At 43.1% G+C, this 24,947-nt stretch overlaps 1 protein-coding gene across 2 annotated transcripts; it reads right to left on the reverse strand.

Moving 5' to 3' along the window:
* Positions 1-540: 540 nt before the first annotated feature.
* On the reverse strand, positions 541-11,390 carry LOC127326264 (DNA polymerase I A, chloroplastic). 2 transcript variants are annotated; one of them, XM_051353116.2, is made up of 12 exons: positions 11,036-11,390; positions 9,528-10,251; positions 8,426-8,623; positions 7,092-7,759; positions 6,011-6,443; positions 5,368-5,463; positions 4,676-4,768; positions 4,385-4,579; positions 2,481-2,573; positions 1,692-1,904; positions 1,512-1,601; positions 541-1,280 (listed from the first exon to the last, which is right to left on the reverse strand). In XM_051353116.2, the coding sequence occupies exons 1-12, from the start codon at positions 11,158-11,160 to the stop codon at positions 1,119-1,121; spliced, it is 3,090 nt and encodes a 1,029-aa protein (XP_051209076.1). In that variant the 5' UTR covers positions 11,161-11,390; the 3' UTR covers positions 541-1,118. The 2 variants fall into 2 exon arrangements, with proteins under 2 accessions (XP_051209076.1, XP_051209078.1); XM_051353118.2 differs by having other exon boundaries at positions 6,011-6,440; positions 11,036-11,388.
* Positions 11,391-24,947: the final 13,557 nt, after the last annotated feature.

The following is a 24,947-nucleotide window of genomic DNA, read 5'->3' on the forward strand; positions in this document are numbered from 1 at the left end:
CGCTTTTACACTTTATTTTTTAATTGCTGGAGACAAGTTTACAATTGGACATAGGTACTTCCTGTTTCACAATTCTTGTCATTAATATCTAGAAGATACATTTCATGCATAGATACATCCAAATTATCCACAAGAATTATGAATGTAGGGAGTACAAGGTATATGTATTAGCCCGTATTAGCCACATTTGACATTCCAAGACAGTACCTACCATGTTCAACATGAGCAAGTACAGTGGTCTTTGAAGAGACGGACATGTGGAGACGGACACTCCAAGACAATACCTACCATATACAACATGTCAACATGAGCCAGTATAGTGGAGTGGTTTCAGATACATAGCGTATCATATTCAATCCTTTGTGTCAGAGTCGGGTCTCGGACATGGTATATAGCGGATACTCATTTCTCCAGACCATATATCCAAAAGCTCTCTCGGTTGATGGACGGTCGGAAAGTATATTGTTCCTGTAAGAATAGGTTAACACGATGTGAAAAAGTACCAACATTAAGAGAAAATTCGGTTAGTCATACGAGGAATGCAAAAGAGATCAACCTATATCACTAACACTGCAAATATTGCAGAAATTTACATGAAATTCCAGCATTGTAAACAGACCAGAACTGAGCCATCCGTCCGACAATCGGATCAACATAAACAGTTTACCAGCCGCATTGCTAGGCCTCACTGGTGAACAGATTATTGTCACTAAAGTAGTTAACCTCGGAACAGCAGCACACGTCTGAAACTCATCAGATCCTACTACAGGCCAATCCAATCTACATGTTAGATTGTTAGATTACTAGTGCGCGTCACAACTCGTCCATGCCATCACCGCCTCTGCCACAAGTCTTCCGCTCTTCAACGCGTGCGCGTCACAACTCGTCCATGACATCACCGCCTCTGCCACAAGTCTTCCGCTCTTCAACACACTTGCGCTGCTTCTGCTGCTTCTAGGGCTGCAATATCTACACTTGTTCAAACCCTTTGTGTGTTTGATCGAACCGACCGACATGATGTGGCCAACAAACATGGGACATCTTATGACGACGTGGATTGAGAGATGGGGCAGTTCTACTTGCCGACGTACAAACTTTTCCCAAACTTAGCGTGGAAACTACTTGGCATCATACCAACTTTTTCCACACTTAGCATCGACAGCCAGTTCAACGTTCAGGATGTTGGTTCCGTAGAAAGGCTTGGACATGCACTCTACCACGATGGCCCTGGCCGTTTCAGCAGATTCCGTTGGCCCTTCCAGTATCACTTCATCGTGCACCTGAGAAATGCCAACAAAAAAATTCAAAGTGGTGTATTAGGCCAGATCTGGGGTTGGAATAGAATAATTTGGAATCAAAAAGGTAGTTACAAAGTATCATGTCAATTGCATTTTTTTCCCTTCCTCTTTCAAGAAAAAAAAAACATTGATTTGATTCTGTAACACCAGTTTTTTGTTTGCGAGGAAATCTATTCTGTTTTTAACAAGAAAAAACCAAAAAGTGGTCTCAACCTGTAACAGGAGTCTCCAACCGAGCTCCTTAAGGAGCGCATTTCTTTCTATCTCAAGCATTGCACACATGGCAACATCTGCTGCACCGCCCTGTGGATTAGAGATACATTATTATAGATTTGCCCAAGTCAGAAACAAGTGGAGCGTCACAACAATTGGGCCATGTTCAGTAGCAAGTACCTGCACTGGTGCATTTATAGCAGCACGATCAACATGGCCTTTTTGAACATGAAGTGCATGGGTCATGTTAGGAAAACGGCGTGATCGTCCGAGCAACGTGTAGACTTCACATTTTTCTCGTACAAGTTCTTTCTGCCTATTTTGCCAAGCTTTAACTTCCTTTCGATCTCTATACCATAGGTTCAGTGTATCCTTTGCTTCCTTGACAGTCACCTGTTCAGATGGTAAGCTATAACTCTGAACTGATTGTATCAAATTATTTTCTAAGAATACATAATTTGTGAAACTGTACAGGGTTATCAAGCGGCGTTTCTCTACCATGCTAGTAGTGTCAATAAACAGAGCTAATTCGACATGCATCTTATAGTTTGGCAAGAATAAAAAGGGCAACAAAGCAATCTCAGTGATAAGGCCCATATCTCCAGCAACTGCTGCCTTGCTGGGTACAAGGTGATGTGCACAAGATATCCATCCTGTATAATTTTCGGATTTGATTTCCATCCTGGGTCATTGGTGATAAGGACCAAACAAACACCAATGAACTAAAATACTGATCCATGGGGACATATTTCCATAAAGCATGTGGAGGATGAGGGTGAAAGGAGAGTACATCCTAGGCTCAAGAGGTTAGGGGGGATAACTGAAAAAATCATAGCTGACGTACATGGCGCATATGTTTGGGTTAACTGTATAAGAAAATGATCTAATCAAGCTGTTTTCTGAATCAGGTTGTCAGCACCAATTATACTAGTTAGTTCAAATGCAGATGTAGCCAATAAGAGTTCATACCTGCCAATCCTGAGCTAGCCCCCGGGCTGTCTTTCCATATGCAATGGAGAAATTAAGCATTTTAGCCTTCCTTCTCTCAGCACCAAAAGCATCCTAAAATCAAAAGAAAGATACCAGATTAAGTTTCATGTACTCTGCAGACTACAAAGCATCTAGCAAACCAAAACTTAAAACAGAGACAATTCATGCGCAATAAAAATTTAACAACGATTAACTTCTCTGGGAAAGTACAAAAAACAATGTGCGACCCTGCCGACGTGCGACCCTGACAAAAGGGGCATCTACACACAAAGAATCACTGCTACAACTTATCAAGGTTGGCTACTAGAGATGCAAGGCCAAAAATATTTAGTGAAGAGGAGTGCTCGATGACACAAACAACGAACGTGTGGCATGCTTGGTTTTATGAATGCCCCAGGCCAGAATGAGTGCATTAATCTTGGATGCCACAGTGACATCGGACCACTTTGTGTAGAAAGTGGGGGTATCCAACAAATTTTGCAGAATTTTGAACTTCTTAGGGGGGCAACATCAAAGGATAACAACATCATTGGATAGGCCAATGTATATGTACGCGTCGAAGTCGTCGCCTTCCTCGCTTCTGGACGCTCTGCTCGCGTTGGGACGCCATCAACAGGTGAGCGGGAAAGAGAGCTGGCGGCGGGAAAAGTGAAATTGGAGGGAAATTGGGGGGGGGGGGGGGGGGGGTTTGAGGGTAAAGAGAGGAGAGAAGGAGGGGAACACACTGTGAACTAAATCGAGTGGATTGAGAGAGAGAGAGGAGCTCTCTCTTCTCCGGCGGCCAGCTCCTCCTCCTCCGGCCAAGCTTCCGGGCATCTCCTTCCGGGCGTCCTAGCTTCCTAGGAGTCTGCAGCACCGCCGGGCGCCGCGGTGGCTGCCTCTCCGCCCGGCCTCCTCCTCCTCCTCCTTGCCCCATCTCGGATGGCCTCCTCCGACGGCAACAACAGCTGCGGGGACAGAGAGGTCGAGGTTGAGCTGCGCGTCTTTGCTCGTCCAGCCCCGTCTCGTTGGGCCGGTTGGGCCGGGGATAATTCTTTTTTGCCCTTTGAGTATACTGGGCCGGAGCCCTTTCCTTCGCTTCGCTTCAACTGAAGGCGCCGCCTCGCCTTGCGCCTTGAGCGCCTATGCGTCCAGGCGCACCCCCACCAGAAGGCGTTAAGGCGTTGGCTTTTAAACCATGGGGCCACCTATTTGGGGACGGAGCGGGTACAACTCTAACACCCACTCCTCAAACTCATGGTCAACCATGCTGAGTTTGGAGAGGTAGAACCTATGTTGTGTTCTAGTCTGGGCCAGCTGTACATATTTAACAATATACCCTCCATTAACTATTATAATATGTTTTAGATATTTCACTGTGGACTAGATACTGACCGAAATGAGTGAACCTACACACTGGAACGCGTCTAGATACATGAGTTTGACAATATACCTTCCATTCACTATTATAATATGTTTTAGAAATTTCACTGTGGAATAGATACAGACCAAAATGAGTGAACCTACACACGTGTCTAGATACATGCATTTTGGAAAACCTAAAACATCTTATAATTGTTAACACTTCCTCCGTCCATAAAAGGATGTCTCAATTTTGTCAAAATTTGGATGTATCTATATACTAAATCGGGTCTAGATACATCCAAATTTAGTAAAACTTGAGACATCCTTCTACGGACGGAGGGACTATAAAAGTTGCAGTAGGGAATTTTCCAGCTGTTGCTAGCAAAAATAAGGTAAGAATTTGATCAAGTAAACTGCTAATGATCTAATTGCATGGAAGTGGAACAAACAAATATGGCCAATATTCTTGAACAGTTCAAATGAATCAAGCATAGATTTAAAAAGTATGCTCAGCATATTAGTGACTCTGAGTCAAGTACCTTCAACAATGGCACTGGAGGCTTCTGTTGATCTGGTTGAGAATCCCATTCAAGAAGGACCCTTTTTCCGTGAACAGCATCTCGGACATGCTCATACATATTCATGGCTGTTCTAGAATGGAAGTCACCACCAGCCTTGAAAGCATCCAGCATGCTTTTACAACTAGTAAGATGGGCTAAGATTCTCAGCTCCAGCTACATGAAAACAAACTTTTCATCAGGTCAAAATAGTCTCGGGAATCCCAAAATACAGAAGAATTACTACTGAGCATAATTTGGCATTTAGCATACCTGGCCATAATCAGCAACAACAAGAGAGTTCCCTGGAGCTGCAACAAAAGCTTGGCGGATCTTATATCTATCTTTTTCATGTGCAGGTTGATTCTGCAAGGGAGATTATTCATGTATTGAGTCTAAAAATAGTTTTGTCAGTAGGAATAAGATACTACAAGTTATTTTACTAAAGCCACTGGTGAATGCTTATATTTGAATTTTTCATTAGCTTGTGTGCTTTATGTTAGTCCCTAAGTACTTCACAAAGTTCATGGTGGCAGATGTGTGTACAAAAATAATGCATATGCTCTGAAGAACTGGAGAACATGCACATGCATAACATGTTCATCTTGCGTAGAGAGCATCTGTGAAACAGCAGCTTCTATTATCCTCTCAAAACAAGCACACTGGAGAACAAAAGTAGGCAGTGCTTATTTGCATTTTTTACTTACTTGAATTTATACCTATTACCACTGCCGTCCTAACATAAGTGTCTTGGTTTTGTCTAGATATGGATGTATCTAGACGCATTTTAGTTGAAGATAAATCTGTATCTAGAAAAAGTTGAGACACTTATTTTAGGACGGAGGGAGTACTTGCTTGTATTTAACTCTCTTTTCTTGTATACTAATACAGCTTGTGCTTAACAACTGAGAAGTGAGTTGTTACTCTTTTTTCTGGGAGATGACGTAAATGCGAAAGATACATACCTGCAAATTAGGTATTCGTGCTGATAAGCGCCCAGTTTCAGTATTGATATTTATTGAACAGTGAATGCGCCCCTCCTTACATGATATATTACCTCCCTGCGATGTACAAAATAGTGTTAAGACTAGAATACTGGGTGGTGCACATAGTTCAAGGTTAGCTTGAACCTCCACCACCCCTCCACGCACGCACAACCCCACACCCAGGAAAATAGCAATGTGTACAGTTGTTGAGTTGTCTCACTCAGAGAACATACAAGCACAGGTCAGCACTACGCAGCATAGCAGATATAAACCTTCAAAGATACTCGAAGGGGAACAGTGGAAAGTACGATGATATGAAGTTTTTGAAATCCAGATGAACCCACCCGTTTTTCTGCCATGTATCAAACAGTAATACTTAAAGCATTTAAAACTCGCACTTGTCGGGCACATGTCACCGATTTTAGGTATGTCCATGCCTCTGAAAAACCTTCCATATCCATGCTGGGAAATTGCCAAATGGTGGTTCATAGAGCACCAGGTAGAAAATATTTGAACTGAGAATGTCGCACAGCTTGATTTGCATTGTAAATGCATCCCATATATGCAGCCTTAAGGTAGGAATAACAGCTCTAGTCTACACAAGTAAGATCAGCTGGCTAACCTGCAAGGGAAGAATAAAGCTGGATATCAACTTGTCAATAGAGGAGATTTCACATAGAGCTGCAATTGCATGGCATGCTTCCTTTCCCTTCTTTCCTCCACCAAATGCTTTATATGCAGTTCCATATGATGATGACTCATCTATATCCTGCTCGGGAAGTTCTGAACCATTGCTATATTCATCGTGCTCTTGGTCATCGTCCATTGTGTAAATCTGATCCATGGGTATCTTACCAGACAAAGTTTTCAATGCATCAATGCTGAGTGAAGGCCACCCACTCGGGGAGAACATATTAATTTTCAGATCTTTCACAATACCATAAAGTTTGATTGTGCGAAACTTTGAAGCCTTCTTGCCTTCCGGAGCTACATTTTCATCATTCTGAACTTTAAATGTTTTACTTTGTGGGCAGGTCTCACCAGATTTATTCCTGCTACGAAGTTTAGATAAGTTAAACAATTGAAGCATGCATAAGCAATGACTGCTGGCAAGCAAAAGGATAAGAGGGATTATGTTTACTCTTTCTCAGGAATTATACACAAAATGACTGGCAGATCCAAAAAGCAGAGGAAGATCCAGTTTCTCATTCCTCTCTTGTTGATATGAAGAACTACAAATGCTCGAAACTAAGTAAAGTCCCATCTTAATTTACTCTGAAACTGACTCCTAATGAAGAATCATGAGCAAAAACTACAATTATACTACCGCTCAGGTAAAATCAACTAACATGTTAATTACTATTTTTCAAACACTTGAGATGTTCTGATTAGACATATTTTAAAACTGTTTCATGAAAAGGCATCTTTAGGAATGGGAATGGAGACTAATTAGTTTAGGGATACTTCGCAACACGATGTGGGTGATAATAGTAGTTAACATCCATTTTATATCCTGTGTCACAGTGTGCTTATGCAACGCAAATGGTTAATGTGTGCGAATTTCAAAGATTGTCAGAATTAGTAACAGAGCTTTGTTAAGATCCTAAACATGTCACAAACTACTGAAGATATCCTAGCATAAATAATTTGCAAAATCCAAAGATAATCGATGTTGAAACTTTAAAGAAATATGGCGACAATACCTGTTTTTAATGCCAGCAAAGAAAAGCTGGCGAAGTTGTACATCACTATTCAGATTCATGTACTTCGCATCTGGACAATATTTAGATGCCCAATTCCTAAACTTATCTGCAGCCCTTTTCTGTTCAGCAACAGCTGTTTTCTCGATCACTGAAAGGTAAGCACGGTCAACAAGCATACCCTCTGTTTCCATCTTCACAAGAAGGTCACCAAAGGGGCGCCAATACTCTTCATAGAAATCGTACATTGTTCCTCTAGGACAACCGTCAAAAATCCATTCTTTTGTTTCAAGCTTACATTTCAAGCTTTCATAAAGCTTTAGTGTACTCACTGCATCCAGTGATGAATAGCAAATCCACATCTCCCTGTCTTCCCTTTGCAAATTTTCAACTGGTTCAATATATATAATTTTCCCTTCGGCTCCATCCTTCCTAATCTTTTTCTTACCAAAGATTGTTTTCATCGATGACTTCCCGATTTTAGTTAAGTCCTTCCCAACATCACTCATGACTCTAGGATCATTTGCAAGTCCTTCAAGTGAATATCCACCATCAGTTTTCCTGTTAGAATCCCAAAGGCGTGCAAGATGCATTGTATCAGCGTGAAATCCAGCAACCTTGATTCCGTAGTTCTCAATGACATGGCTATCAAAACTATAGTTATGCCAAACCTACATGATGAAGAGCAAAACAAATGATCACTTTCAGCGACTCAAAAAAAAACAAAGTTTGCAATAATTGATAAAGCATGATCAACCAGTAATACGTAAAAAAAATCTGAATTTGCAGTTCAAATATAGCAGCGTCTAGGCCATAATGGAATCTTAGAAGCAGATTTGCATTATGAAGCAGCAAATCAATCAGGCTACCATATAACAGATTAAGACATGAGATACCACGATCAACAAGAAAGTATGCACTTGAGTTAGTCCAGTGACACAAACTAATGGTGTGGGTTTTGGAAGGAAGCCAAGTATTAAAATATATGCCTTGGTTATTGGTTCTTTTCACATGCAATCAAGGTAGTGTTTTACTGTTAGAAAGCCACATCCAAAGTATTTTGCTATTAGAAAACCAGCAATTATGTCATACTTAACTGTTGGGCATCATGTAAAATGCACAAGTATAAAAATTAATGCAGTACATCCAACTTATTTCAAAATTAATCCAAAACAGTAAATAGACAATGGCACAGGGCATTCCAAAAGAACAAAACTACAAGAAGCACAGCAAGAGGCACAAGGAAATGTTACACTCCCTGTTCCACCCAACAGATAAAGGGAAAACAATAGCAATATATTTACACCATGATAAATAAGGAGGGATAAAATTTGGACCTTCTTGATAGATGGGTCCTCAAAGAATGGAGCAAACTCCATCAAGACATCCCTTCCACCATCAAGCACATCCACCCAAATGCATGTTTTCTCGTTTCCAAAATCGGCATGTACATCAGAATTTTCTGAATAGATGCTAAAACATATTACTTCTCCATGATCAACTGGTGACTCCTTTTTGACATCAATATTTGCTACCTGCATAAGATTGTGCTAGCCCAAATTAAAACATTTTAATGAGCTTAGGATGAGTTATGCAATGAACTCTATGCTTGTCATGGATTAGCAACATTGGACCATTCGGTATAACTGTGAGAATATGAGTTCTCAGCATAGCCGCTACCCAGCGGCAATTTACGATGTGTTGCTGCAACCATGAGAGGCCAATACTTCCTATGACGTACTCCCTCCTTACCAAAATGTAGTGCATATAAGTTTTTTGAAAAGTCAAACAATGTAAAGTTTAACCATATATGTAGATAAAAAATATCAACATCTAGATTACCAGATCAATACTTAGATTACTCATGATGCATATTTTCATATGGTATACATTTGGTGTTGTAGATATAGATAATTTTCTCAATAAACTCGGTCAAACTTTACATCGTTTGACTTTCTAAAGTTCTTATATGCACTACATTGTGGCACGGAGGGAGTATTTATTTTATCATTCCTCCTAACATTTGGCGTAGTTTATCTGCTTACCATGGATGCTGATAAATTCATGACAGACGGACATACACCAAACAGAACAACTGTTTCTTGTACTCCCTCCGATCCATAATAAGCGTCGGGGCTTTAGTTCAAATTTCATCAAATTTAAACTAAAGCTCCGACAGTTATTATGGATCGGAGGGAGTAGCAAATGCCATTTGAGGACCATAGCTATCATCTATCAGAACCAACTTCTTATGATAACTATGCCAAGTGGACAAAACATATGTAATCCATGGAACATCACTGTAAAGAGACATTACTTCACTAACAAACTTATTACCCAGTTGGCAGCTTTTAATGCATCTAACATTGTCTGATAGGGATAAACAGCATAATCATTCTAGAGAAAAGGAAACAAGCCAAGCAGAGTTTTGCTGAATACCTCCGTGTCGCATGCATGAACAAAGTTTCTGTACTTTGTAGTAAGCAATTGTACAACATTCTTTGCCGACTCAATATTGTCAACAACCAAAACTTTGTCATAGACACCAGCAAGAGTCTTCCGTTTGCTTGTAGACTCCTTGGTCAAGAAAGTTCTATCTGGGAAAGATGGTACCACCTTTTGAGATATGAGTTTGTGTTTATCTGCATACCCAACATTAGTCTTGCCATCAAGCCCTGAAGTTGCCTCCATATTTGAGATATTAGGCAAAGGAGCCTCCATGGGTGAACAATCATGCGCTGAAATCTCCACATTAGAGCTGCTAGGCATGCTCAATAGTTCGATGTCATCATTAACATCACTCATTGGGGTTGAAAGAGCATGGGCAAACTCATTTGTCAGATTACACTCAGCCAAGTCTGTATTGGCATGTCTATTTACAATTGAGTAAGATGGCAATCTTTCTCTTAGATTATGCATGGAAGGATAGTTTGAACTTCTGTGATTTCCAGAGGGTTCGTGATTTGGATTCCCAACCCTTAGAGGAGTGGCTCCGTTGTGGATGCTATGACTGGCATTGTTGGCGATTCTGAGATAAAACATCCTCTTGCTCTCAAGCGCCCATTCATGTTCGTTACTTTGCCCATTCATGTTGGCATACAATCCAAGCCCGCACATGCTGCGTTCTCTAACTCCCATGTCTGAACTATTAGAATAGTCTTGCCTGCCAGCCAGAATCAGTTCGAAAATTAGACTCTTAAGATGCAGAAACCAGTGTGAAATTCTTAGCTACTGAGACAACGCGAAAGAGCAATCATTATAACTAGTTCCAACTGAAATGAGGTACACGGGCCACTGGGAAAAGTTCCAGTTGACCACTATTACAAGGTAATGAGCAGGTTTTTGCAGGAAGAATCATGTGGCTACAAAATATGATAAATGGCCTCCTGACACTAACATTACTTGCCAGGGTAGCATGCACCCACAATCTGGAATAGTAAGTTAAGGCAAAAATTTGTTCGCTTCCAAAGCACAGATATATGGCTTACTGACTAGGGGTGGGCAAACGCGGTTTCTAGGTTTGGCCGGTTTTAGCTTAGTTCATTTTTTTGCACTAAAGTGGAAATGGAGATTTGATTTGTGAAAAGAAATGCACTACTCCCACTAACTAGTTTGAAACGGTTTCCACCGGTTTCAGTTTTGCACACTGAATCCTGACACAGATATTACTGGCCAGGGTAGCCTTCGCCCATAAGCACATACCCAGCTACTCATCAAGCAAATCATCACCCTCTGCTCCGGGAATACATGAATAACGCATACATTTCATTTCACGGCACAATTAATCAGCCCCCTCTTTCTCCATTTCCATTCCCATTTTCGTTTCCATTTCCATCTCCATTTCCCCTTCCTTGAAGGGAGTACGCCAGCAACAGCAACCTAACCACGGCCTAGAGCAACCAATAAATAAAAGTCAAAATATCACAACCCGGCGGCACGGCAGGTACCTTCTTCGGCCGGGGAAGGCTCGGGGCAACGGCGGGCGGCGGAGGAAGGGAGAAGAGAGCCACGGCGGCGCCGAGCACGGGCACCGCGGCCGGAGGCGCCCGGACGCCGGCGCCGCCGCCGCCATGGCGCCCACGAACCGCTTCAGCTTGGAATCGGCTCGTACACCTCCTCCTCCTCCTCCTGGTACCAGTAGAGCTCCGCCGCAACCGAAGCCGCAGGGCGCCGTCGTCGTCGGCTACGGCTGGTGCGCGCGAGGTGGGCGGGGAAGAAGGCGACGGAGGGTTTGGCCTTGGCCGTTCGGGAGCGCAGCGGGCCGAGGGTTTAAGCGGCGGATCCCGTCTCCGTGGCTCGATGGCGGGGTTTGCTGCAGGACAGCGGTAATCGTGTCCCTACTGATCGACGCGTCTTCCGTATCTGCGCCTTCGAAAGCTGTACATGTACTGAGCCAAAATGTTACTGAGTACTCCTTTCAAGGAAGGGGAAGTATTTTCTCTGTGACAGTTTTTTTTTTTGCCGTTTTTTTTGCTGAAAATGACGGCATCCACCAAGTGAAGTAGATTTTGTACTCACTCGAAGAAGATGGCCGCTAGGAGAGTTCACCCAATTTAGCTGCGACTGTCCTCTCACGTGGCGGATTCAATGGTCGTCGCGACCGAATTGGACATAGTGGTGCATCCATGTTTATGGTGGAGATCAATTGTTTTGGGAATTTTCGATGTTGCAAAATGTGTTAGAAAATATTACAAACGACTATCCTTTTTTGTGTATACTCACAAGTAAATGTTGCGATGACTACTGGATGTATATGCTATAGAGATTTCTTGAATGCTGAAAATGTGTCTGTGATATTACATGTGTAAGATAAAATTATGTTTCGTTGCAAATGACGACACGCATTTTACGTTTTATTGCAACCAAAGTAGTAATGTGTTGAGGTGTTAAGGTTTGGTCTTGGCTGATTGGAACTCTTCATCTACTATGCTGGGGCTTCTCGCGTAATTTGCACACCGTTGGTTTTGTCACTTTGGTTCTTGATGTGGCTTTGCTTATAGTATGGTTAGTTTGTGCCTTTAAGATGCCAAAAAATCAGTTGAAATTTCTGGGTGTACATCTCAACATTCTATGTTTGCACACAAAGTTTTGCGAGAGAAAATAACATTTCATGTGGCCCTCGTAAAAGTACAATTTTACACACGCAACCATAAAATGAATATTTTGGAAAAAAAAAATCATGTGTTAACTTAGAATGTCTATACCCCACCTAATTTTTCCAAAATTTTGAAATATAGTTTTTGAAGGTGTGTGCATCTACGCCTAAGATCCAAGTGGATTTCCATATCCCTCTTCTCCTGTAAATCACAGTGGTTCGTTTGAACCTATTTTGTATGAGGTTGTAAAGCCTAATAGATAAATATGAATGAAAAAAAAGTTAAGGTGGGGATTAACTCCCCACAACCGTTAAAAAGATATGGTTGTGCTTAAAATATAACATTTTTTCATTTTTAACCATCATGAAAAAAAATTATGTAAGTAAGGTTGCATACACACGCAAAATATTATGTTTGGTGTATTTCTATTGCAATGGTCATGCACCAAATAATATTCCACTTCATCAAGGGGTCAGACATAGAAGTTGGCTGATTTTCCCCTTCCAACCGCCTCATGACCATCATTGGACTATTGATTTAGGAAAAATGAGCTTTATTGGTTCACCAGGTAAACAATTATTACAATCATATACCAAAACCCTCTGAACACAATTAGGGCCATTGTTACACATTACAAGAGAGTAAGGCTAATATAGCTAACTTATGCGAAACATGCGGTAATTTAACCTTTTATTTTTTGCCCATTGTTTTCTTGAGGGATTTTTTTGGTCATTGTTTGCTTGAGGGATTTTTCCCCATTGTTCTTCAGTGGTGGTAAATGTAAGAAACATTAGAATAAGCAAGAACATTATTTGCAACAAGCGAATATGGACACTTTGTGTAATTTGTTTCCGAGCCTATATACTTTTGCTAGTTCCATGTTGTTTTCATCTTTCCTAGATTTGTGAGAACCTCCCCGTTTTAAATAAACTCAGTAGAACTTTGACGTTAGTATTTTTTTCTATGCATCACTATGTACTTAATTTCAAGGAGTTATTTATCCTATTAGTCTACATGTTCGAAAAAACAATCTTGTAGACAGCTCATTTCTATGTATATTCTATGTTTTTGCCATATATAAATATTGATTTAAATGTTTGTAGTTTTAGATTCTGTAAGGGTATATTGCTCATATGTGTGGTTTTGGTAATTAATGACAGCCCCTATGGACTAATGTTTTCATTGAGTTTATATGAAGGAATATTCCATAGGTACTACTTGTACTCCATATGTTGGATTCAAGTATGGATACCATGAAGATAAAGATATACCTTGAGTATTGGCATCAAAATCATCGATTTGAAGACATATATGAGATATGATCAAGAAGAATAAATGAATATAGAGTTCTTTTGTGGAACTCAATATTAGCCATGCTCTAGCTTATGTGATAAGCAATGAATGATCAAGATCTTGAGTGTTTGATTCCAAGTGAAGAATTCAAGTTATGGCTCTAAGTCGGTGTCATGATAGTCTCATGAGTTGAGCTATGATTAACTAAGATTTAGAGCATGCAAACAAATGAAAAATTCTTTATACACCTCAAGATAGTATGATAGAGCATGAGAAGATACAAGGTTGACCAATACAAAGAGTGAAGAATTAATTCAAGTTTGGTCAACACATAATGCATGAAGAATGTGCCACGTGAAGTCATGTGGTATGGTAAGCCTTGTCAATTATGCTTTATAAACTAACCCATCATATATGTTCCTTTGTGTTGTCTATGTGGGTTAGGTATCTTTCCATGGGCATGCATCAAAAGTGAGATCTCATATAGCCCATGAGAGGATAACGTCAAATGGTGATCCATATTAAGATTGAGTTGGGCAAATTCAAGATGAGCATCTCAAGAGGATCGTATGCTTGAAGCTTGTCGTCCATTTGGTGATAATGGACATGTCAAGATATGCATCAATGGAGCTTTCCCATCATGGTGTATGGGAGAGTGATGTCTACGGGTGCTTCTATTCTTGTAGACAGTGTTGGGCCTCCAAGAGCAGAGGTTTGTAGAACGGCAGCAAATTTCCCTTAAGTGGATCACCCAAGGTTTATCGAACTCAGGGAGGAAGAGGTCAAAGATATCCCTCTCATGCAACCCTGCAACCACAAAGCAAGAAGTCTCTTGTGTCCCCAACACACCTAATAGGTGCACTAGTTCGGCGAAGAGATAGTGAAATACAGGTGGTATGAATAAGTATGAGCAGTAGCAATGGCACCAGAAAAGTGCTTGTCAAGGCGTGCAGTTGATGGTAGTAATATTGCAGGAAGTAAAGATGCAGTACAACAGTAAACAAGCAGTGATAGCAGTATTTAGGAACAAGGCCTAGGGATCATACTTTCACTAGTGGACACTCTCAACATTGATCACATAACAGAATAAATAGATAGATGCTAGACTCTACACCCTCTTGTTGGATGATGAACACCACTAACTGTGTAGGATTACACGAACCCTCAATGCCGGAGTTAACAAGCTCCACAATATTCAATGTTCATATTTAAATAACCTTAGAGTGCATGACAGATCAACATAACCAAACCAAGTACTAACATAGCATGCACACTGTCACCTTCACACTACGAAAGGAGGAATAGATCACATCAATACTATCATAGCAATAGTTAACTTCATAATCTACAAGAGATCACAATCATAGCCTACGCCAAGTACTACGATGCACACACTGTCACCATTACACCGTGCAGGAGGAATAAACTACTTTAATAACATCACTAGAGTAGCACACAGATAAATTGTGATACAAAACACATTGCAATCATAAAGAGATATAAATAAGCACTTCACTATGCCATTCATAACAGTGAATAAGTATTCTGTGAAATATAGCCCAAGAGACCCACACGGTGCACACACTGTCACCTTTACACACGTGGGACAAGGAGTCTCCGGAGATCACATAAGTAAAATCCACTTGACTAGCATAATGGCATCTAGATTACACGCATCATCATATGAATCTCAATCATGTAAGGCAGCTCATGAGATTATTGTATTGAAGTACATAGGAGAGAGATGAACCACATAGCTACCGGTACAGCCCCGAGCCTCGATGGAGAACTACTCCCTCCTCATGGGAGACAACAGCGGTGATGAAGATGGCGGTGGTGTTGATGGAGAAGCCTTCCGGGGGCACTTCCCCGTCCCGGCGGCGTGCCGAAACAGAGACTCCAGTCCCCCAGATCTTGGCTTCGCGATGGCGGCGGCTCTGGAAGGTTTTCTCTGGTTTCGTCGAACATGGTAGGGTTTTCGCGACGGAGACTTTAAGTAGGCGGAAGGGCAAGGTCGGTGGAGTCCTGGTGGGGCCACACACTAAGCCGGCGCGGCCAGGGCTTGGGCCGCGCCGCCCTACTGTGTCCCCACCTCGTGGCCCCACTTCGTTTCCCCTTCGGACTTCTGGAAGCTTCATGGAAAAATAGGACCCTGGGCGTTGATTTCGTCCAATTCCGAGAATATTTCCTTACTAGGATTTCTGGAACCAAAAACAGCAGAAAATAGGAACTGGCACTTCGGCATCTCGTCAATAGGTTAGTTCCGGAAAACGCATAATAATGACATAAAGTATGCATAAAACATGTAGATATCATCAATAATGTGGCATGGAACATAAGAAATTATCGATACGTCGGAGACGTATCAGCATCCCCAAGCTTAGTTCCTGCTCGTCCCGAGCAGGTAAACGATAACAAAGATAATTTCTGGAGTGACATGCCATCATAACCTTGATCATACTATTGTAAGCATATGTAATGAATGCAGCGATCAGAACAATGGTAATGACATGAGTAAACAAATGAATCATAAAGCAAAGACTTTTCATGAATAGTACTTTCAAGACAAGCATCAATAAGTCTTGCATAAGAGTTAACTCATAAAGCAATAAATCAAAGTAAAGGTATTGAAGCAACACAAAGGAAGATTAAGTTTCAGCGGTTGCTTTCAACTTATAACATGTATATCTCATGGATAGTTGTCAATGCAAAATAATATAATAAGTGCAATATGCAAGTATGTAGGAATCAATGCACAGTTCACACAAGTGTTTGCTTCTTGAGGTGGAGAGAAATAGGTGAACTGACTCAACATAAAAGTAAAAGAATGGCCCTTCGCAGAGGGAAGCATCGATTGCTATATTTGTGCTAGAGCTTTGGTTTTGAAAACATGAAACAGTTTTGTCAACGGTAGTAATAAAGCATATGTATCATGTAAATTATATCTTACAAGTTGCAAGCCTCATGCATAGTATACTAATAGTGCCCGCACCTTGTCCTAATTAGCTTGGATTACCTGGATTATCATTGCAATACACATGTTTTAACCAAGTGTCACAAAGGGGTACCTCTATGCCGCCTGTACAAAGGTCTAAGGAGAAAGCTCGCATTTGGATTTCTCGCTTTTAATTATTCTCAACTTAGACATCCATACCGGGACAACATAGACAACAGATAATGGACTCCTCTTTAATGCATAAGCATGTAGCAACAATTAATGTTCTCATATGAGATTGAGGATATATGTCCAAAACTGAAACTTCAACCATGATTCATGGCTTTAGTTAGCGGCCCAATGTTCTTCTCTAACATTATGCATGCTCTAACCATTAAATGAGTGGTAAATCTCCCTTACTTCAGACAAGACGGACATGCATAGCAACTCACATGATATTCAACAAAGAGTTGATGGCGTCCCCAGGAGCATGGTTATCGCACAACAAGCAACTTAATAAGAGATAAAGTGCATAAGTACATATTCAATACCACAATAGTTTTTAAGGCTATTTTGTCCCATGAGCTATATATTGCAAAGGCGAATGATGGAAATTTAAAGGTAGCACTCAAGCAATTACTTTGGAATGGCGGAGAAATACCATGTAGTAGGTAGGTATGGTGGACACAAATGGCATAGTGGTTGGCTCAAGGATTTTGGATGCATGAGAAGTATTCCCTCTCGATACAAGGTTTAGGCTAGCAAGGTTATTTAAAACAAACACAAGGATGAACCAGTGCAGCAAAACTCACATAAAAGACATATTGTAAACATTATAAGACTCTACACCGTCTTCCTTGTTGTTCAAACTCAATACTAGAAATTATCTAGACCTTAGAGAGACCAATTATGCAAACCAAATTTTAGCAAGCTCTATGTATTTCTTCATTAATAGGTGCAAAGTATATGGTGCAAGAGCTTAAACATGAGCATAACAATTGCCAAGTATCAAATTATTCAAGACATTTTAGAATTACTACATGTAGCATTTTCCGTTTCCAACCATATAACAATGAACGAAGCAGTTTCAACCTTCGCCATGAACATTAAAAGCTAAGAACACATGTGTTCATACGAACCAGCGGAGCGTGTCTCTCTCCCACACAAGCATTTATTCAAACAAAAACACAAACAAACGCACACAGACGCTTCAAGTAAAGTACATAAGATGTGACCGAATAAAAATATAGTTTCAAGAGAAGGAACCTGATAATTTGTCGATGAAGAAGGGGATGCCTTGGGCATCCCCAAGCTTAGATGCTTGAGTCTTCTTGAAATATGCAGGGATGAACCACCGGGGCATCCCCAAGCTTAGACTCTTCACTCTTCTTGATCATAGTATATCATCCTCCTCTCTTGACCCTTGAAATCTTCCTCCACACCAAACTCGAAACAAACTCATTAGAGGGTTAGTGCATAATCAAAAATTCACATGTTCAGAGGTGACACAATCATTCTTAACACTTCTGGACATTTCCCAAAGCTACTGGAAGGTAATGGAACAAAGAAATCCACCCAACACAGCGAAAGAAGCAATGCGAAATAAAAGGCAGAATCTGTCAAAACAGAACAGTCTGTAAAGACGAATTTTAAAGTGGCACCAGACTTGTTCAGATGAAAATGCCCAAATTGAATGAAAGTTGCGTACATATCTGAGGATCATGCACGTAAATTGGCAGAATTTTCTGAGTTACCTACAGAGAATTCTGCCCAGATTCGTGACAGACAGAAATCTGTTTCTGCGCAGTAATCCAAATCTAGTATCAACATTACTATCAAAGACTTTACTTGGCACAACAATGCAATAAAATAAAGATAAGGAGAGGTTGCTACAGTAGTAACAACTTCCAAGACTCAAATATAAAACAAAGGTACTGTAGCAAAATAAACACATGGGTTATCTCCCAAGAAGTTCTTTCTTTATAGCCATTAAGATAGGCTCAGCAATTTTAATGATGCTCGCGCAAGAAATAGTATTTGAAGCAAAAGAGAGCATCAAAAAGCAAATTCAAAACAAATTTAAGCCTAACATGTTTCCTATGAAAAGGAATCTTGTACACAAATAAATTCATGAGGAGCAAAGTGACAAGCATAGGAGGATAAAACAAGTGTAACTTCAAAAATTTCAGCATATAGAGAGGTGTTTTAGTAACATGAAAATTTCTACAACCATATTTTCCTCTCTCATAATAATTTTCAGAGGCATCATGAACAAACTCAACAATATAAGTATCACATAAAGCATTCTTATTCACATGCATAAAAGTATCATTACTCTCCACATAAGTATAATCAATTTTATTAGTTGTAGTGGGAGCAAATTGAACAAAGTAGCTATCATTATTATTCTCATCAAGTGTAGGAGACATAGTATAATCATAATCAAATTTATCCTCCATAACAGGTGGTACTAAAAGACTACTATCATTATAATCATCATAAATAGGAGGCAAAGTATCATCAAAGTAAATTTTCTCCTCAATGCTTGGGGGACTAAAAATATCATGCTCATCAAAGCCAGCTTCCCCAAGCTTAAAATTTTCCATATCATTAGCAACAATGGTGTTCAAAGCGTTCATACTAATATGTTCCATAGGTTTTTTTAATTTCGCATCAAACCATCCATGTCTTAAATCAGGAAATAGAATAAGAAGCTCATTGTTGTCCATTATGCCTAACTAGTGTAAACAAGAAACAAAAAGATGCAATTGCAGGATCTAAAGGAAATAGCTTTGAGCACACACACAATGGCAACAGAAAAGTACTTTACCTGGGACCGGAGTATGGGTGCCTTTTACCTTTCCTCCCCGGCAACGGCGCCAGAAAAGTGCTTGATGTCTACGGGTGCTTCTATTCTTGTAGACAGTGTTGGGCCTCCAAGAGCAGAGGTTTGTAGAACAGCAACAAGTTTCCCTTAAGTGGATCACCCAAGGTTTATCGAACTCAGGGAGGAAGAGGTCAAAGATATCCCTCTCATGCAACCCTGCAACCACAAAGCAAGAAGTCTCTTGTGTCCCCAACACACCTAATAGGTGCACTAGTTCGGCGAAGAGATAGTGAAATACAGGTGGTATGAATAAGTATGAGCAGTAGCAATGGCACCAGAAAAGTGCTTGCTGGCGTGCAGTTGATGGTAGTAATATTGCAGGAAGTAAAGATGCAGTACAACAGTAAACAAGCAGTGATAGCAGTATTTAGGAACAAGGCCTAGGGATCATACTTTCACTAGTGGACACTCTCAACATTGATCACATAACAAAATAAATAGATAGATGATAGACTCTACACCCTCTTGTTGGATGATGAACACCACTAACTGTGTAGGATTACACGAACTCTCAATGCTGGAGTTAACAAGCTCCACAATATTCAATGTTCTGTTATCACCAGATTTTGGCCAAATCAGGAGATGGGCCGTAAGGAAGATGGGCTTGGAAGATTACACGTGGAAGATCTCTGAAGCGGCCTTGCACGAAGAGTTTGGGCTAGATTGCCCGTGTATCTGTAATATAGTAGATCGCATCTTAGATTAAAAGATAGAGTTTAACCCGTGCACGGTTAGGTGCACGCCTAAATTAGAAAGTCCCCTGGACTATAAATATGTATCTAGGGTTTATGAAATAAACAACAACCATCGTTCACCACAAATCAATCTAGGCGCATCGCCAACTCCTTCGTCTCGAGGGTTTCTTCCGGGTAAGCATCATGCTGCCTAGATCGCATCTTGCGATCTAGGCAGTACAAGTTTATTCATTGCCATGCGTTGCTCGTACTGAAGCCTTTTTGATGGCGAGCAACGTAGTTATCTTAGATGTGTTAGGGTTAGCATTGTTCTTCGTATCATATGCTGTCGTAGTGCAACCCTTATACATCTAGCCGCCCTTACACCTATCTTAGGTGTAGGGGCGGCACCCCGCTTGATTATTATTTAGTAGATCCGATCCGTTACGGTTGCTCCTTGTTCTTCAAGGATTAGTTTAATATCTGCAATAGTTAGGCCTTACAAAGGGTTGGAGGATCCAGCGGCGCGTAGGGTGTAGTTTGCTAGCCCTAGACAGGATGTTCCGGGGATCAACCTCGTGTTGGTTTTTAGGCCCTGTCTAGGATCAGCTTACGATCACCGTGCGTGGCCGCGAGGCCCAATCGTGAGTAGGATGTTCCGATTATGTGGTGAAAACCCTAAATCGTAGTAGATTGCTTTAGCTTTATCTTGATCAAGCAGGACCACCATATATTCGTGCACCTCGTACGAATCATGGGTGGATCGGCTCCTTGAGCCGATTCACAGGACAACCTGAGAGCCGATCGAGGCTCGTATTTAATGTTTACGTGTATGCCATGCAGGAAACTAAGCGAGGCATCTCCATCACCTTCCTGACCAGGTATAGGTCAGGTGGCACGCCCTTGCATCAGCATCGGACGTGCGTGCCGGAGTCTTTGCGGGCCGTCGCTCGGAGGGACCAGGGCCAGCCGCAGCCCTAAGTTGCTCCCGGCTCTCCTGTGTTGCCCGTCGCTGCTCGCCGGTGGGTTTCTGACCGCAACACATTCTGGCACGCCCGGTGGGACAATCTTCGACATCAACCACATCGCCATCTACATCTGAGATGGCGGACGGCACCCCAGTCACGTACGAGGATCTGACCGATGAGCTCAAGAAGAAGTATGACGAGGTCAAAACGATCCTCGAAGCCGACCTCATCGGCTCTTTTCATAGAACCCGTTCACATGGCATCAGGTAGAAAGGGTTCTCGCCTGAAGGTGCGCTCGATGGAATAGACCTGTCCGCCCCGTCAGAAGAACGCACCAGGTCCCTGCGTCAGGAGATAAACTTCATGGTAGCTCATTCGCTACACCGCCACTCTGAGAACCTGGTGAACACTTTGGAGCGTGTCGCTCTTCGGGTGATCCAGGAGATCATGAGGCACCAGTACTCTCCGTCAGGACCAGCTCTCGGGACATACCAAGGAGAGATGCCACTCCAGTCCCGTCCACCGCTGCCATTTGCGTTGGCAGCACCAGAAGTGCCGAATTCACAGGCATTCGTCGTCTACAAGATCGGTGGTGACCCTAGTGACTGCCAGTTCTTGCATGAGGCGCCTAAGGAGATCCCTCACGGGTACATGTGCACATACGTGCCGCATCGCGGTAATCGGGCGCTCACAAACCAGGCCGCAACGGCGGGGACTTCGGAAAGGTGAGGAACGTCAGCGACAGATCATGAGAAGCAGACGTGGCTAGCTAAATATGCCACTCCGACAAACCTCCAGAGCTCAGCTCCTGTAGTTGGCTCAGAGTTGGAAAAACAAGCATGGCTGGCTAAGTATGCCACTCCGGCGAATCTTCAGAGTTCGACTCCTGCAGCCAGCACCGCGGATCAAATCAGTACGATCCTGAGAGACCAGTTCGGCATGGTGCCGAAAAGGAGGACAATCGGCTATTCCAAGCCGTACCCCAACGAGTACGTGTTGGTCCCGCTACCACCCAAATATCGGCTCCCCGATTTCTCCAAGTTCAGTGGATCAGATGGTTCCAGCTCCATCGAGCATGTGAGCCGATATTTGGCACAGCTAGGAACGGCCTCAGCGTCGGATCCACTACGCGTGAGGTTCTTCGCACAGTCCCTCACGGGATCGGCTTTCGGGTGGTACACTTCGTTGCCACCGGACTCGATCCGGACTTGGAAGCGATTGGAAGAACAGTTCCACATGCGGTATCACTCGAGGCTTCCGAGTCCGCCTTGCCGATCGCACAAATACGTCGAAGCGTGGAGAAAGCGTGGCGAGAATACATCCAGCGCTTCAGAAATCTAAGGAACCGATGTTATTCGGCTCGTGTAATCGAAAAGGAAGCAGCCGAGTTGGCGGTGGTGGGCCTCTCATCACCAATCAAGGACATGGCCTCCCAAGCGGTACTACCCTTCACCGGGCGCACATGGTTCGAAGCGTCGGCATATGAACAGCGCCACCCGGACTTGTACCAGGACAAACTCAAGCGTGCGGTAGTCCTGGTTGAGGCAGATGAAGACGAAGGCTCTGCGGGAGATCAAGAAGTAGCAGTGGCTGAATGGACTCGGGGGGCAACCCCCGTGTCCTGCAAATGGGTGAAGCCACCAGGTCCGCCCAGAGGGTTCGATTTTGACGTGACTAAAACTGAGCAAATCTTCGACCTCCTACTCAAGGAGAAGCAGTTGAAGTTACCCGAAGGCCTCAAAATCCCCACGGTACAGGAGCTGAACGGAAAGCCATACTGCAAATGGCATAACTCGTTCTCCCATGCCACCAACGACTGCAGGGTGTGGCGTCAGCAGATCCAAATGGCGATAGAACAAGGACGTCTGATTTTCAACCAGTACGCCATGAAGGTCGACACCCACCCCTTCCCCGCCGTCAACATGGTGGAGTGCGCTTACCCTGAAGGTTGCCAGCCAGGATTCTCGTTCAACATCAACATGGTAGGACCTGGACACCACTCTGGCAAGGATGGAGACGAGGGCAGCTGCTCTCGTAGCAAGGACACAGAGGAGGCCGCTCCACGCGATCGGCTCCGTCACGATGGCAAGCGCTACATCACAGAGGGAGAAGTAAGGAATGTGAGATATCAGCGACCTCTCTCTGATCACCTCCTCAATAAGTATGTGAGTCAATACAGCCAACGCCGACGATCCATCGACGATGATGATAGAGACCGTCTGGCTAGGGACGCCAGAAGACATCGTCGGCATGATCGTGATGAGGAGGAGTACGAGCGCCGTGCCAAGGAAAAGGCAAGGGAGCAAGACGACGAAGATAGGCACTGGGACTGTCCCTTCTTCAGACACTGCTGGGATTCAGGAATGAGCCGATTGCCTACAATCGGCAATTGCCCAGAATGTAACCAGAAGAAGAAGAAGGAGGCAGCTAACGTGTCCGTGTTCCAACGCTTAGGGCCTCTCCCGCCTCGGAACAAGCACGCTGAGTCCCCTCGAGTAGAAGATCTCGAGGATTTGGAAGACAATGAAGAAGAAGAAGACAGGTACCACCGGCCAAGGTGGTGCCCTGATGGACTCAGCCGTTCCCAAAAGCGTAGGGTTCAGCGACTGCGCGGCTTGGAGGAAGCCGAAAGGTTATACCTGCACACACTAAGGAAGGCGCGGCCTGATCTGGCCGCGAAGATCCAGCGAACCCTGGATGAAGAGGGTCGACCACAAAAAATGGAGTGGCGCCCCAAGCAAAGGAAAGCCGATGATGAGACATCGGCTGGCACAAACATGGTGCTCATCCTTCCAACGGAGTTAAGTGCTCCAGGATTAAACGATGCACTAAATTTGGACGACGGCGAGCGCATCGACGTGACAAAGGATGGGGTTAGGTTGGTCTTATCTGCCGGCCTGACCGTGTAGCAAGAACGGACCAATGAGCAAACGTGGCGACGCCGATCCTTGGGATCGGCCCCAAAGATCTATGAAGGAACATTACAGAACCTTCATTGAGCGCTTCAATCAATATGGAGGCCGATTCCAGCAATCGGCCAAAATTATCTCCACCACACGTTACGCCCGTGTTCAAAATCGATCCGATGGGTAGCGTTTTACGTCGGGCGATGAGGGCCAACATTAATCCTAACGGAGCCGACGTGCAAATACGGTGCCTTGGCTAAACTACGAGCCGATATCTGCGGTTACGACGTATTCGGCTCGGGGGGCATCTCTAATCAGATGAACATGTGCAGATGAACATGTGTGCAGTGAAATATTGGGGGCCGATAGAAAAAATCGGCCAGTAAAAAAAAAAACTCATAGTGGGTATACAGCCGATGCACAGACATCGACTTTAGAATAGAAAGCCGATGCATGGCCATCGACTCAAGAGGTACAGCTGATATAAGCAGAAGCCCGATGGAGCAGTTGTTGAGTTACAAGGAGAGGCTCTACTGGATGAATTCCTTCTCAAGACCTCCAACTCCTTCTGCAAGTCTTCAAGTTCAGCAGTGCCAGTGTAAGCATGCAGATCGGTGTTAAGGGTGAGTCCAACAAAGGGAGCATACCTATCCTAGGAGCATGAGCACAGCCGATGACGAATCAAGCGGCTATGGCGTTTTTTGCCTGGCGTGGACCAAGGTGGCGGCTTGGTCGATGTCACTTTCAGAGGTTGTTACGTCCAGAGTCTTGGAGGGCATCAGAAATTCAAAACATCCTCACCAGAAGTTGCATCAGTCTGCCAAAGATGATGAGCCGATCTGATCAGCAAGGCGCAAAGGATTGAACTAGGAGGAGTCGGAAAGCCATTATATTTGAGGCTTCTTAGTTCAAGGAACGGATTTGCTGATCTTTCCAAACCCTTTCAGTGCGTCGGTTCTTTGGGCGTAAGCTTTCCTGCCACGTTTTGATGGGAGCTGAAGAGGCTCGGGGGGGGGGGGGGCAGCTCGCCCTGAAATATCTTTGCTCTGGAGAGCCGATTTTGTTGGAATCGGCTGGTTCTGCATTATAACTTGGAGGCC

This window comes from Lolium perenne, chromosome 7 (assembly GCF_019359855.2).
Source record: "Lolium perenne isolate Kyuss_39 chromosome 7, Kyuss_2.0, whole genome shotgun sequence".
Classification (NCBI taxonomy): domain Eukaryota; kingdom Viridiplantae; phylum Streptophyta; class Magnoliopsida; order Poales; family Poaceae; genus Lolium; species Lolium perenne.

Excerpts from the sequence above, each read along its gene's own strand:
- LOC127326264 (XM_051353116.2), bottom strand. The coding sequence starts at position 11,160 with ATGGCGGCGGCGGCGCCGGCGTCCGGGCGCCTCCGGCCGCGGTGCCCG. Across the intron at positions 4,769-5,367 it reads CACGAATACCTAATTTGCAG|AATCAACCTGCACATGAAAA; the intron begins GTATGTATCTTT and ends TCTCCCTTGCAG. Across the intron at positions 2,574-4,384 it reads CTCCAGTGCCATTGTTGAAG|GATGCTTTTGGTGCTGAGAG; the intron begins GTACTTGACTCA and ends TTTTGATTTTAG.